This window comes from Triturus cristatus, chromosome 6 (genome assembly GCF_964204655.1).
Source record: "Triturus cristatus chromosome 6, aTriCri1.1, whole genome shotgun sequence".
In the NCBI taxonomy this organism is placed as follows: Eukaryota; Metazoa; Chordata; class Amphibia; order Caudata; family Salamandridae; genus Triturus; species Triturus cristatus.
Window position 1 is genome coordinate 18,577,290 of NC_140589.1, and position 15,774 is coordinate 18,593,063.

General features: G+C 45.5%; 1 protein-coding gene across 3 annotated transcripts in view; it reads left to right on the forward strand.

Annotated features, from left to right (window-relative positions):
- Nucleotides 1-15,774, forward strand: part of LOC146813651 (phosphofurin acidic cluster sorting protein 2-like) — a 1,059,532-nt gene that overhangs the window by 649,411 nt on the left and 394,347 nt on the right. For 2 of the 3 annotated variants that reach the window (XM_085610139.1, XM_085610140.1), the window contains exons 7-9: nucleotides 10,021-10,104; nucleotides 12,093-12,152; nucleotides 12,783-12,934. In XM_085610139.1, the coding sequence (XP_085466265.1) occupies nucleotides 10,021-10,104; nucleotides 12,093-12,152; nucleotides 12,783-12,934 (296 nt within the window). The remainder of the gene's footprint in view (nucleotides 1-10,020; nucleotides 10,105-12,092; nucleotides 12,153-12,782; nucleotides 12,935-15,774) is intronic. The other variant, XM_085610141.1, reaches the window with a different exon arrangement.

Here is a 15,774-nt window from a genome sequence, read left to right on the forward strand (position 1 = left end):
GTAATGAACCTTTTAAAGTCTATCAAATCTGGGTCACCTAATGACCCCCGCCCCCCTGCTATTATGCACCTAGCCGCTGAGAGGATTAGTGAAACTCTTACTCCTCTGATCAATCAAGTTCTAGCATCAGGGATTTACCCTGCGGCCTGGAAGACTGCGTGTATTAGGCCAAATTTGAAGAAAACCACGCTAGAGCCTACCGAATTTAAAAATTATCGACCGATTTCGGGTCCAACATTTGCAGCCAATGTCCTCGAAAAATCGGTCAATAAGACATGAACAGAATATTTAGAGAGTAATAGGCTATTGGACCCCACCCAGCATGGCTTTCGGCCAAAACACTCCACGGAATCCGCCCTGATTGCAGCTGCAGAGGGGATTCGGAGAGTAGTGGATGGTGGAGGTAGGGCAATCCTTGTTCTCCTTGATTTGTCAGCCGCATTCGACACCGTGAATCACACGGTGTTGGTGCAGCGACTACGGGAGGTAGGAATCGGTGACTCGGCTTTGGCCCTCCTCTCCTCTTTTCTAGAGAACAGGAAATAGAGTTTGAGCTGGGACGGCTTACAATTGGACAGTTTTAACCTGCCCTGTGGTGTTCCGCAGGGATCAGCTCTGTCCCCGACGTTGTTTAACGTCTATGTGAAGCCATTGGCAATACTTGTCAGGAAACATGGTTTCACATTAGTGTCATATGCCAACAACTCACAATTGGTGATATCCTTGTCGGACAGGCCTGAGCTGCCAGCTTTCACTCCTGTCTTAAGGACATCATGAACTGGATGAGTCTAAGCTTCCTGAAGATTAATACTGAAAAGACAGAAGTGATTGAGTTTGGCAATGGATCACCAATATGGAACAATTCTTGGTGGCCGTCGGAGGCTGGGGAATGTCCTCTCCCTGTTAGGAAGGTGAGGAATCTTGGGGTCATTTTTGACGATAAACTTAACATGTCAGCACAGGTCAACAGTTTAACGTCTGCCAGTTTTTTTCTGCTAAAGACCCTTCACATTTTTTTCCTTTTATTCCCCTCATACTACAGAAGACGGTAATAGTTGCTCTTTTTCTGTCCAAACTGAACTATTGTAATGCGATGTTTTTGCGCATTGATAAACATCAGATCAGCAAACTTCATTCATTGCAGAATGCTGCGGTACGACTAATCCTAAAGCTTCCTAAGGGTCATCCTACGTCACAGGGAAGAAGGGCATTACATTGGCTCCCCGTCCAGCAGAGAATTGAATGTAAGGCGCTCTGCCTGGTGGACACGGCACAATACGGTGGGGTTCTGATGACAGTCAGGAAATGTTCGGGCTCTATACCCTCTCGCGAAACCTACGGTCGGCCAGTCTTGGCCTGATCTGTACCCCAAAGTTTCGACGGGCCAGATGGGGTGGCAGGTCTTTGTCTAGCTGTGCAGCACAACTGTGGAATAAACTGCCAGTGGCTTTGAGACTGCAGCCGAACCGTCTATCCTTTAGGAAAGCCTTGAAATCCTGGCTGTTTACTCCTGAGTAGATCTAGTCAGTTCCTGTCCTGTGTACACACACCAGCGCCAAGACGCCTCGGCATTCGAGCGCTTAATAAGCTTTATATCATCATCATCAGGGCCTACCCTGACTCACATGAACGTGGTGAGTCTCTTGGACCTTGCTGGTCCCGAAACTGTACCTTTCGTCTTCTATCACGTGTTGTCGTTGCCAAGACGTGTTCATGCTCCTGCCGGACACTGACCCCCCTGGATATCGACATCCGATGTGGGAGAGCTTGTACACCATTCCAGGTAGTCCTCAGCGTCGCATTGGTCCACATAGCTACAGAGAAAAGGGCACCGTCACCTCTCCTGTAACAGCTGACATAGGTGGGCACTTGACTCCCGTGCCTCCTCGTCACTCCTAAGTGACCTAGATTCTGTCCCCTGTGCTTATAGATACGTTTCATCTTGAATCCACCCTTGGATTCCACCGGACTCTTCCAGCTTCTTCGCCAGCAGCATCTTTCTTGAAGTACTCCATTGAGGTCTATGGCGATTCCCGACGTCACTTTGTACCTATGCACCCAGCTTCCCTGGGGCAGGTAACCTGGTCTCCTGGGTATCCACGGTTGGGGTGACTCTCTAACCGTCCAGCTCCCACGGGGTGTCTTCCAAGTTCTCTGGGAATGGCCCTTTTTCCTAAGGACTGCAACCGCGACTTCCCCATTGACTTGCCTTGAGCACACGGTCATGTGTTTACTTAGCACATGGCCTCCGGGGGTTTCCTACGTCCTTACCTTGGTTCCTTGGTTCCCCTGCACTTCTCAGTCTTCTGGGTCCCCTCCCGACTTCGGTCGTTAGTCGTATTCCACTATTTTTGTATATGGTTTGGTCTCCCTCTGGAGCCCCCTGTATTTTCATCTCACTGACCTTTTGTATTGTCAAAGTATTGTGTATATTGTAATTATATCTCCGGGTAGGAGATATTGCATTGGGTTAGTGAGTGTCTTATAATCAATACATGTTTTTATAAATACATTGTGTTGTTCTTTTGCACTTAACCTATACCATAAGATTAAGTACTGGTAAAACAAGCTACTTTACACTCCTTCTGGATTAAGCCTGAAGGTTGCTCTCCACAGCTACCACTTAGAGAGCTTTCTAAGGTTGTCTAAGACCCCTAAAATCACCATAAGGGTTGTCTGGATTGGTGCGTGGTGCAACACTTATTTAAGTGAACACCATATACTGAGTCAGACTCCTACACTCGCCATGCCTGAAAATAAATAAATGAATGTGTCCTTGTGTAATGTAACGGGTGCACAGTGTCGAGTTCACGCTATATAAAAACGGCAAAAAAGCCTATTGTGTGGGTGGCACAATTACCCTCGGTGCCCCGGAGACACAGTTTGTTCATTTCAGACTGCCAGATGATCAATAAAGAATTTGGAATACACTAATTCAGTGTGGGTGAACATGACTTTGGAATTGGACGTAGTATTCCTTTTAAAATAAAATGAACCTGGATTGGATTTATTAAAGTCAGTAAAATATACACATTTTTTCAAAAGAGTTTTCGAACTGCCTTCAATAGGAGCCGGGCAATGTTCCCATTGTGTGTAATTAAAAACATTTCTAAATGTATTAGCTTTATGCAGGTATTGATGGCCATAATGCTGGTAAAAAAATAAATCAGCATAATTTGCAGTATTTAAATACAAATCCTCAGCATCAAATGCAGCATAATACTTTAAATCAGAAAAAAAAGATTGAACGGCTCGTACGTCCCAATCATCAGAGCGTATGTTATGTTTCACTACATCCCCCATAGAAACGCTAAGTACATTGGGAACATTAACCACCTCTCTGGGGCCATGAATTTGGAAGTTTACTGCATCCCAAACTATTCCATCCGCAACTGGCCAGGCAGAGATGTTGACAAAAGTCTGGTCCCTTTTCATGATGTGTGATGAGGAGCGCGGTTCCAAAGTTCCATCAATTACTTTTACTGCAGAGCGTTCAGTAAGGTAGTGACCATTTATTAAAAGGAAGAAAAATGTCACAAATCCAATTGACATGAACAAAAAAATGGCGATGAGCACCAACCAAATGTATGTCCAAGGAGGAACCAAATAATTTCTTTTAAACCAGGTGACAAAAATAGAAAATTTGGATGGGGGACTCGATCATGTGGGGTTAGAGTCAAAAGAAAAACGTGACTGGTTTAGTGTGTTGCCTTGCAAACCAGGCAATGACTCTGTAGCGGGATACGCGTATTCAGTTTCTTCATGAAGACTGCAAGCCAGAGGGTTTAGCAAAGGATCAGTAACAGCGGTCATCTCTATCACAGTGTCAGGCCTGATCTTGTTGGAAGTGGACAAAACTGTATTCCTGGATATTGTTGGACAGGAAGCAGCAGGTGTCATACTATGTAGTTGTAGTTTGACATTGTCCACTGAGATGTATCTATTGTCTTTGCGACCAGGAAGTGGTGGTAAAATGACTGTATGACTACCCTTCACGCTAAGCACTGGGACAGGTGCACGATAAGAATGGCCAAACTCTTTCTTGTTCTCCACCTTCTCACGGACCAGGTCTCCGATCTTGGGTAGCCAGCCGACTACCGGAATCTGCAGCGCCGCTTCAGTGGCAGAGGGTAAATGTTCCTTTGCAAGACCGTCTCGAGTCTCTTGTAGTTTCTGTAACACATCAGAATGATTATCTACGTCAAAGGATGCGGCTGTCGCCGCCATGTCTAGACCATCAAGGTCCGGAACAAACATTTTCATGCCAAAGAGCATTTCATATGGGGTCCGCCCACCCAGAGAGCTTCTAGGGAGATTATTTAGTGCACGTTGTACCCTATACAAATGGGCGAACCAGTTCCCGCCAGTACCTATAACTTTAGCTACAAGGATTGCTTTAAGTCACGGTTCATTCGCTCCACAACTGAATTGCCCTCAGGCCTGTATGGAGACGAAAATTTGACTTGCACCCCCAAAGACCTCATAGCATCCTTGTACGCCTTAGAGGCGAATGCGGGACCCTGGTCAAAATGAAAGGTTCCACATGCAAAAATTCCCACAAAGACACGCAAATCCCTGATGACAGTTTGTGCGTCAGCACTGCGTTGTGGCCAAACCCAAAGAAAACGTGTGCACGAATCAACTGCAACCAAGATAAACTTATACGCAGTATCAGAAGAAAACGGACCACAGTGATCTGAATAAACACAACTGAATGGTTTATTTGAAATGATCAGCTGTGTTTGTGGCGGGCATGCTGCCGTTGAAGGTTTAATCTGCTGACAAATGTCACAAGAAAGCACATAATTACGGGTGTGTATTTATAACCCACGCCACCAGTAACGTTGCTGCAAGATAGAGACAGTCGCCGAAACGCCTGCATGAGCCGAGGTCATGCCTTCGTGCGCGGCTGTTATCAATGCTAGTCTGCGGTCCTCGTTGGGATTCAACCTGTCACTAACGTCCTTAATTCTCACATAGGGAACTTTATCGGGACTTAAATGATGAGTATTTCGAATGGAAACCCTGTGGTTACTTACTTCCCTTCTCTGTAGCAGCTATAGCTGCCAAGATGTCATCATCAAATCTTAGTCATGGATCTTGTAACTGCTGCTACAGAATATGTGGCTACTGCTGTTTTAGCTGCTTCATCAGCCAAATTGTTACCGACCGCGTGTACACCTACGCGCTGGTGCCCAAGAATATGAATTACTTGTGTGAGAGGCAGACGTTTTTTAAGCTCTGCGACTCGAACCTAAAGCATTTTATGCTTAATTGCGCTGCCTTTAGAATCATGATAGTCATTCTGATTCCAAAAGAATATGTTGTCATTAAAAGACTGCCCAAAGTAGTAAGAGTCACTTAAAATCAAGGTAGTCACATTGGGATCAGCAAACTCCAGTCCTAGCACCAGAGCACGCAGCTCCGCTAACTGGGCGGTACAGTCCCCTAGTGCCTGCGTGTGCACAACATTGGACTTGAACTCACCGTTCACTATGGTACCTGCCAATATAGCGCATGCTGCCGAGTAAGAATGTTTTGATCCGGTTGCCGGTTGCGCAGAACCGTCAGTATAAATGATACAATGGTAGTCCTCGAGCGGGCGCATTGACAGAGGAGCAGGATGAACAAATTCATACTGTAAGAACTTCTGAGTTTGCAATGAGGAATCAAAGATATAGGTGACATCAGATGATGTCAACGAAGTAGCCCATTGTATCCAACGCGGATGTAAAGCTTTTGAGTTTGGTACACTGGCTTTTGTCACAGCTTCAAGAGCCGGATATGGTGTTACAACCATCATGCGTTTTCCTTGCACCAGTTTACGTTCCATCAGGATCACCATCTGGACCGCAGTCAATAGGTTTTCAACAGTTGAAAAACACAGTTCAGCCAAAGTGTACAAATGTGACTTGTAAGCAATAGGTACTATTTCACCTTCATTAAATGTCAAGTAGGTGAAACCCACTGCCCCTGGTAAAATTCTTATCACCAGGTTTGTGTGGTTATCACACGTTAACAAGTATTTAGATTCAAGAAGCTCAGACTGAAAGGATTGCAGAATAGCTGAATGTTCTGGAAACCAGCAGGCTTTTGTAAATGTAGGTTGTATCAAGGCATACAGCGGCTTGATACGCTGGGCATAATCAGGAATGTAAGTTCGTCCGATATTTAAAAATCCCAGCAAAGATTGCAATTTTTTCAGGGTTGTAGAAGAGCGCAAACGTGCATATTTCTCTAAGAAGTGAGGCACTAGGTGTCTACCTTCATTATTGAGCTCATTGCCCAAGAACAACACTGTGTACTCTGCAATGTGTGATTTTGCAAAGTAAAATTTGTACCCGTAGTCCGCAAACAAAACTATGATGCGGTGCAAGCTACAAAGATGCGGCCATAATTCGTTGTCTGTGAGATAAATATCATCAACGTATGAGTACGCTTCAGGGTCTATGTTGTCTAACAGAGAGACAACACGTGCGGCAAAAACGCTCAGGCTGTTTTTATAGCCCATGGCCAATCTTGTATATTGTTTTTGTTTGCCGCCCAGGGTGAATGCTGTCCATTGACTACTTATAGAGGACAGATTGTGGCTAAAAAAGCCATTGGAAATGTCAAGTGTAGTTTTATATTTTTTACGCACAAAGACTGTCTACAATTCCTGAGCTATGGGTATTCTGAACCGCACAGTTACGACAATGAGAGTTAAAATGTCGGTAATCCAAAACTAAACGGTACGACCCATCTGGTTTGGTTACTGTAAAAAGAGGGTTATTCATCGGTGACACACATGTCTCAATCACTCCTTGGTACTCTAATTGTTCAAGGATTTCAGAAACAGGAGCTTTTGCTTCCCGCCGTAGGGGATATTGGGGTTGTGGCTGTGGCATTGACCGCAATGGTATCTCATGAGGCGTAGAGATATTATCCCAGCCCACCTGAGTACGGTATAGAGCCGGTGCAAGCACCAAAGCCCACTCTTTTGCAAAAGCCATTGCTTGCTCCTTGGCTACGTTGTGTGTAAAACTAGGGAGGATTACCTCCTCCCCCCTTGGAGCGCCTAAAACAAAAGGCAGGGGCCAGTCTGCCTCAGTTAACAAGATGTCATATGAAGAGGTTAGATTTTCCCAAAAAATCTCTTTAAAAACACGGCGTATATCACCTTCTATCAGGGGGAGCCACTCAGGTGTCAGCAGTTTCTACTGTGATGAAAGTGTCAGTTGCTGTCGCCTACAGAAATGGACGCAGTGCTTGCCGCACTATTGTAACCTCCGCTACACTGTCTAGCAGCGTTACTGCCCAAGTTAGATTATGAAGGCAGGTTCTCATCGTCCGTGGCATATCACGCTGTTAAAGCAGCAACTTTCTTTTTTCTGAAGCGGAGGGCGTTTACGAGGAAATCTTCCTGCTTTCCTTTACCGTCAGTCTGACGAGGTTGCTCGCGTCCTTGCGGGGAAACTCAACCTCTGCCGCGGTCCTGGCAATCACCTCCACCGGCTTCTGAGCCCGATGTTTCCTGTGAAAAACGAGGAGAACGCTGATCAAGGACCTGAAACCTGTCAGGAGACTTAATTCTCGCGCGGTCGCGCAAATCATAAGTGCGCTCAGAGGGCTCGGGTGCCGGTGATGCTGCACGTGACCCTTGTTTCTGTTGTTGCTTTTTCTTTTTTTATTTTTCCAATTCTTTTTAGGAAAAATAGGACGGTCATCTTTATTAGACTGCGCCGTCTGAGTTTGCTGTTGTGCCGGTATTTTAGCAAAAGGCTTAAAACTCAAACTTTTGCGTCCAATGGTCTTATAGGCATCTGCAATAATTTTCTGTAACACTCTGGGTTTCTCTTCCTCTGGGACAAGACGCAAAGCATTAGACACCTGAAAGTTAACCACATCCCCCTTGATGTTCACAAGTATGAGATCAGCAACTACGTCAAACACTCTGAAAAGCCTCATCCCCAACTGCGCTGCTGCCTCTGGGCCATGCTCATCCTGAACACGCTTAATCACGGAGGGCAGCACAGTCATAGAAGGTGTGCCAAAACACTTTGCATACACTGCTGCGAACACTTTACCCCAAGTCTCACAATTGGTTACCTCTGGTATTAAGTCTTTCTGCAAACTTATTGTTAAGATCCTGTGTTTCTCCACAGGAGAGGTATTAGGAAATACCACTTTTAGCTGGTAAAATTTCTCAACAAGCCAGTAAGGTAAATCATCCTTATTCTGTGGTCGCTTGCCCATAACCGAATTAACCATGACTGGACTAATAGACATCCCGGCTGGGCCAGCTGGTTGCGGTGCAACCCTAGGTGCTCCCATCTGTAGGTTGCGGGAAACTTTATGTACTATAGCCCTTGGCACCTCAATCAAGAAGGTGTGCAAGACACACAATTCGTCTACAGTGGCTGCTAGATAACGTGGATGTGGTGTGTACCCGGTCAAAACTGGCCAAGTGGCCCCTGCAATCGACAAAGGGCCTAAACGGACCAGAGTCACAGTGTGGGGGAGGGCGCCATTAAACCAAATATGGTGTTGCCATGCTGAAATCGGAACCTCGAGAGTCGTATATGGCAGATACGCTACAGGTATTGCAGTAGGAGTGTATGTATGGAACAAATTATCATCCCCGTCCACTGACGGAAACGTTACCCAAGAGTAAAATGCCTCAAATGGGAAAGCAGGATTGGCTCCAACTATAAAGATTAGCGCGATACCAGCATCTGGCACTCCATATGCTGCCAAATGATGACGGACTGGTGTGCGGCTATGCGCCACAATATCGACTTCAGCCATAAGGACTAAGAAAAGCAAAACAACTCAAAAGCGCGGCAGCGCAACTGGTTCGTGATTCACATGAATGAGAAAACCTTTTTATAATATCAAGCGTGAAAAGACCTATAAAGTATCAATACAGGTAGGTTATGCCATCACCACTGTTTACCGGAAAACAGGAGTGAGGATATTGTGGACAAGTAGAAGCACTACTAAAGCGTCTGGTAAATAAGTACCAGACGAAACGTTAAGGGCACCATGTTGCAGAGATTCTGCTCATGCACAGAACTATGCGCAGGAAACCAGGACCTCTGTGTATTGTTGTGTACAAAAAAAGCCACCTCAGTGCCCAGAACCCCAATCCGACTAGCAATAGTGTCTCATTCGTTCTCCGTACTACAGCGAAGCTACCAATGATTAGACAACCTAGAGCATGTGACTTAGTAAACTCTCAGGAATAGTGGTAAACAAGAACACTCTTTTGTTCACACTCATACTTGTCCACAACATGAGTAATCAGAGACACTGTATAGTTTAAAATTTTTATTTTTAACTAACGTGCTCTAAGGTGCAGTACTCTAGCCAATACGAGCAGCATAATGCATAAAACCAATATAATTAGCATTGTTACAATTCCATAAAGCACAAAAGAGGAAATCATATTATAATGACAGTGGAAACAGGACTATAGCTCCTTTAACCACCCTCCCCGTGCTCATGAGCTAGTTCTGAATAATTATAGAAGACCTCTGGGTTTTGTCAGCGAGACTCCATACCTACGAGATCAGATGCAATGAATCACATCTCAGGATCAGCACAGCTCTTCTATGTTGGAAAGGTTTTCTCCAAGTGCCTTCTCATGCATGTAATGCCATATTAAAAGCACCCGAGTTTTAGCTGGGCCGCTGTGCTTCATGTTATGTCTATGTGCGTGGGACTGACCAAAGTGAATCAACAGCATACATTGTTATTCGGCCTTGAACAGGCTGTACAGACAGAGAGCGCGGTGCCCCGCTGAATATGTGAAAGGTAGACAGTTCTCATGTGAAGCAGCGCCAGCAAAGTATTTCACGAGAACAGAGCCATGTAGTGTCGTGTGCAAAAGCGGCAGAATGACAGCCAAGCCTATACTACTTATGCGAACTTAGCAATGTCTGCAGTTAACCCCATTGCCTCACTACAATAGTAGCTGGAGCAGGGGCAGCCTGATACTGTATGAATGAGAGGCGTATGTGAATATCTTCTTTCACTTAGGATCTGGATGATGAAGATGATGAGTTGAGCAGCAAGCCCAAGAAAGCGCGAAGGAAGTTGGTTCGAACGACCTCCTTAACCAGGGTAAGTGCCGATATCATCTGGTCAGAAACCCCTCCTTATTGAGGGTTATTGTAAAGCACTAGTTGTCATCTCGCAATGATTTCCAAACACTTGTCTGCAGACATCAGAGGTGGCAGAAACCTTGTAGAATAGACAATAGACGGTGGATCGACAGAGGCCTGCAGAATGGGCTACGGTCGTCACCACACATGCTGCGATCACAGTATCCAGATGACTGAAAAATGATTTCTTGAAGAGTTCATTTTTAGTGTTAAATCTGTTTTTATTAACAGAACACAATCAGGAGAATAGAAGCAGAAGGCCTACAACCCAGCCGGCCGGCTAGCTGCGAATTGGTCAGACTGGCAAGGGAATGATCAGAGAAAGACTGCCCGAAGAGTTCATTGTTAAGAAGTTTCCTAAGTCAGAGGTGATTTGGTTCATCTGAGCCGTGAGCTCAGGTTGTGCCCCAGAGTTTAAGGGCCAGTGCTGCCAGTGATTGGCTGCCAGTGATTGGCTGCCAGTGATTGTTTATAGACACAAAAGGACCCGACTTGCTCTGAACAGATAACTCTTGTCTTCATTTTTAGGACATAGGGGGAGTTTTTAAAGACATTAAACTTCCCTCACAGGACAGACCCACTGCCAATAACCTGTTGGTCCAACTGTTCAGTTTTTTAAAAAACACGTCAATAAACCACATCCCATATACATGTCAAAGGAAAATTTGAAAACCACAAAAAATTAGTGACAGAATTAATAAAAATGTGATAAAGGTCAGAAAGTACCTCATGTAAGCATCACCCAGGGAGCTGCTGGTTGGTACTCACCAGTTTGCCCACGTTATCATCATCGGTGACTTTCGTGTCCATAAGGAAAAGAAAAGGGAAATGTGTGTGTTCAAATTTCGCATAGGTGAGAAATCCAAAGAAAGAAAATCAGTGAAGAACGTGTGGAGGTGCACTGTAGGTACTAGTCTCACCCAGTGCCCCCTAATCCCCAATGTGAAGCGAGAAATTCAGTTCTCAGGATTAAAATGGGGTACGACTTACTTGCAAGACATATTTTTATTGGGTGCCGTGAGCGTCCTCAAATTAAAAGAATGGCATATGTTTGGCCATTTTCAGAAACGTAAGGTGATTGATTGCCAGCTATTGGCTGTTGGCTGCCAGCTGTTGGCTGCCAGTGACTGGCTGCTAGCGGTTGGTTGCCAGTGATTGGTTGCCAGCGGTTGGCTGCCATTGATTGACACCAGTGGATAGCTGCCAGCGGTTGGCTGCCAGAGATTGGCTGCAAGTGATTAGTTGCCTGCAGTTGGCTGCCAGCGATTGGCTGCAAGTGATTAGTTGCCAGCGGTTTGCTGCCAGTAATTTGCTGCCAGTAATTTGCTGCCAGTGATTGGTTGCCAGTAGTTGACTGCCAGCGGTAGGCTGCCAGTAAGTGGCTGCCAGGTCTTCGCCTCTTGTATGGGCATTGTGGGGCCATGCAGTTAGAGATGGAGTGAAGCTTACTCGTGGTCTGGTTTTTGTGAGCTGTGTCGAGGCATTGCCCCACAATTGCAGAATGTCTTGAGTTGACTCTTGCATCCACAGGGAGTCTGTGGAGTGTTTAAGTGCCCGTGTGACCTGGGCAAACATTTTCAAGTCCAGACACTTCCTGGCGTCTTCATTTTCGAGTTTTAAAGATCAATCATTATTTTTTGGGGGGAGGCCAGTATAGCTCATGTTACATAGTGTTTATACTCAGTGTCCATGTTTGAAGTCGCTATAACCTGAAAGCATTCTCACTAGAACGCCATGTTCCACAGTTCATAGGCCAAAGGCAGGTCCAGCACAACAATGAGTATAGCCTGACTTATGTCAATAAATGTAAGGGTGCCACCTCGGGACACAACTAGACTGATAGATTGTTAAGTCGAAAGCATCAGGTTTGCATGGCTGGTCACTGATTGCTGCTCGAGGAGGTTACTAATGCATATTTACTCACTCCTCTAATTCTGTTTGTTTCAGCAACCAAACTTCAAGCAAAAATTTGTAGCCCTCTTAAAGAGATTTAAAGTGACTGATGAGGTAAGTTGCTGTTTTATGGAGAGGGTTAATAATGTGTTTAAGAAAAGTTCTTACTGCATTAGATTGTGAAGAATGTTCAGACCGATTTTCTGGGCCCCTAGCTCTTCTTTTCAGGGTTCACCTCACTTTTTTCAGGGCATTACTCACTCCCCAAGTCCCAGCGTACATCAAAGTGCCCATGTCTCCCTCTTCGGATATATGCGACACAGCTCTATCACTGTCTCACCCCTGAGGAGCCCTGGTTTCTTCCTCACTTTGTTTCGCCACACTCTCATACAAATACTCCTCCTTTTCCTGAGACTCCTTCTCTTTCCCTTACTGGAGGTGATTCATACGTCTTTCCTGTTATGTGTATTTGTGTAGTGTAAAACTCGCCCTGGAAGGAATCCTGGCGCTGAAGCCGGAGCAGTATTGGCCAAGCCAAAAACTCTCTTTCTGAGCGATCCCTCATCTCCTGCTAGACTCAGATTTTACATTTCCCACCGCTTATTGCACTTTTCCAGTACTTCCAGATCTGATCCCTCCCCTCTTATGGTGAACCTGCCCCTCTCACTAGTAAACACGTCTGTTCTGAATGATCGCTGGGCGTTGCTTGCAGAGTGCTCAAGCTATGAGTTCTTCTTCATGCAGGTTCTGGACTCTGACCCGGTGGATGGGATACAGGAGGTAGACGAGGACCTGGGCCTGCTCTACGACAGCCTCGACGAGTACAACAACAGTGTCAGTGGGCCTGAAATAGAAGACAATGAGAGTGTCCTCAGCACCCCCAAACCCACACTAAGGTAAGAGGAGGGTGGGCCTGCTGTATTGGGCTCTGAGGAAGCGGGATTGCATATGGTTGCCTCCTCGTGGCTTCCTTGGAGGGCAGTTACTTTATGATTACATGGTGAGGATGTCTTTGGTTAGCAGGTACAATATGATTCCATGATCAGTGTCTCCTTGGATAGATGAAACCTCAGCCTTCCTGAATGCTCCGATTGGGAAAACTCACAAAGTTGAAGCCAACAAGGCTGTGTCTTCTTCAGTGAGGCTTGACCGGTTTCCCGTCTTCAAGTAGTGAAGTCTTTTCTTAGCCCAAAGTTTTTACATAAGTTCTGGTAACACTTCTGCTTCTTCTTGACAGTCTCCTTAATCTTCAGTCCACTTTTCTTGGTTTCAGGAGGGTTCCTACAGCTCTGCTTTCTTGACCTCAAGAAATGTCCCAGTCTGACTTGTCCATTTGAGTTACTCTCAGCTGCGGTGTTTTTTCAGGATTTTCTGCAACCTCTACCCCAGGAGGGGAATTAAAAAATACTACTTAATATTACCCATATTTAGAAGTGGGCGGGGCAAGTGCATGTTTTCCTTCACACTCTGCATCTCTGTACAGGGTACGGTCCACCCAGACTGTTGACACATTAGTAGGACAGTTATTGCAATTTAGAAATAAAAACACATGCCCAATGAAGTGCATGTGGCTGGGACTGTTTTGCAGCCCACTGCCTCGTAAGAGGTAAGAACAATTGATTAAATTAAAAGGGGAAGGCAAAAGGATCTACTCTACATTGAGTGGTGTCCATGCTTAGTGTGTTCTGATTTTCCTCTCACTGCTCATTTGTTAGACTCAATGTTTGCGAATAATACATTTTGTAGTTTGATCGACCATTGCATGGGCGTCATGCATTGGGGCGGTTTGAATTGCTTGTCACAGCTCACTGTGTGATCTCTGTGATTATAATATGTTTATTGTCTCTGACTCTTGGGTGATCTCCGTGTGTTGCCACATTTAGATGTTCTTGTCATTGCACGTTGTGTGGTGTCTTTGAGAATAACACATTTGTTGTTGTCACTGACTCTTGCATGACCTCTATGTGCTGCCTGCTGCCACATTTGGATTTCCTGTCACAGCTCATTGTATAGTGTCTTTGAGATTAACAAGTTGATTGTCGCTGACTCTGGAGTTTCCTGTCACTGCACTTTCTGCGGTGTCTTTGAAAATAACAAGTTTGTTGTTGCCACTATCTCTGGAGTTCCCTCTCACTGCATTTCGGGTGGTGTCTTTTGAGAACAAGAGGTTTTTGTGATTCGCTCACTCTGGGGTTTCCTGTCGCTGCACTTTGTGTGGTCCATTTGAGAACAACACGTTTGTTGTTGTCAATGACTCTGGAGTTTCCTGTCACTGCATTTTGTGAGTTGTTTTTTGCGAACAGCAAGTTTTTGTTGTCACTCACTTTGGATTTTCTTGTTACTGCACTTTGTATGGTCTCTTTGAGAACAAGTCTGTTGTTATCACTGACGCTGGAGTTTCCTGTCACTGCACTTTGTGTGGTGTCAATTACAGGTTTGTTGGCTGTTGTCTCTGGAGTTTCCGGTCACTGCACTTTGTGTGGTGTCAGTTGCCCGTTTGTTGTTATCTCTGACTCTTGCACAATCTCCAGGTGCTTCCTCTTTTGGGTGTTCCTGTCCCTGCACATCGAGGGCTCTCCATAAGAATGTGTTTTTGTGACTTCCCATTTCATGGTTTGCTTGAGTGAAAATGTACATTTTGTCCCCTTGTAGTCTGTTACAGTCTCTCAACGTGAATGGTGGAGGAGATTCTTTTCACTCTTTGTTCCAAGTGACAGGGTTGTGCTTTTCCATTAATCACAGCGCCTGAATCCAGAGATAAGCCGTCCTTTCTTCCAGAACACTAAGTGTGAGACATTTACTGGGCCCATGTGTGCCATGGGGGGTGGTGTCTGCATGAGTGCACACATTATGCTTATCCTTTTTGCTTTCCCATGGTATTTTTATGCTTTGTGTGTGACCATGTGATTGGACCTGTTTCTACTCACTAACACCTGGTAGTAGTTTGATGCCAACACTTTGGGTTAGGTGCTATTCTGCAGTAGGAGTATGAAGAGGGCCTTAATGCGTGTGTGGCAGGGCTTTGCCTAAAGTGTAGCCTGGTTTGTCATTCGTTGGCCAGCGCAGTCCCTCAGCCCTTGCAGATCCCTGGACCAAAAAGGGCTGATGTTCTCCCGTCACCCATCCATGTTCACTATTTGTTGCTTTAGAAACGGAAACCAATATATATTTGAACCATACATTTTTGCTAATGCATAACTCATATTGCTTTTTGAAAAATGAGGTTAAGTCGACTTTTGAAATTATTACTGTAAGACCTCTTTTGGGGGGTCCCACGTCGGAAGTCGAGAGCCAAGGAGGTGGTGTCCAGTGGGTGCCCCAACAAGCCTTGGCAGCAGCAACAGATTAGGAATACAAAGAAGATGCAGTGTTGGTACCAACAAGGTCCAAGGGACTCACCAAAAGCAGGAGAGTCAGAGCAGGTCCCGACAAGCAGGGGAGCCCACTAGAGCCAAAGAAAACCCTCAGGAGGACCAAAGCCCTCAGGAGGACCAAAGGCCGAAGGCACAGCAGTCGCAAAAGGACCTTGAGCAGCTCACCAAAGATGCAAGTGCAGAGGATGCAGTGAGGACAAAGATCTAGGTAGCAGGAGATGCTGGAGGCTGGAGCTTCTTGGAACCCGAAGATCTCTGGAGAAGAGAGTCAGAAAAGCGTTGGCAAGAGCAAGTCAGCGCAGTGCACAGGGGTACTGCTCCAACAGTTCAGAAGAGGGATACTGACTTTAAACTTGCTGAGA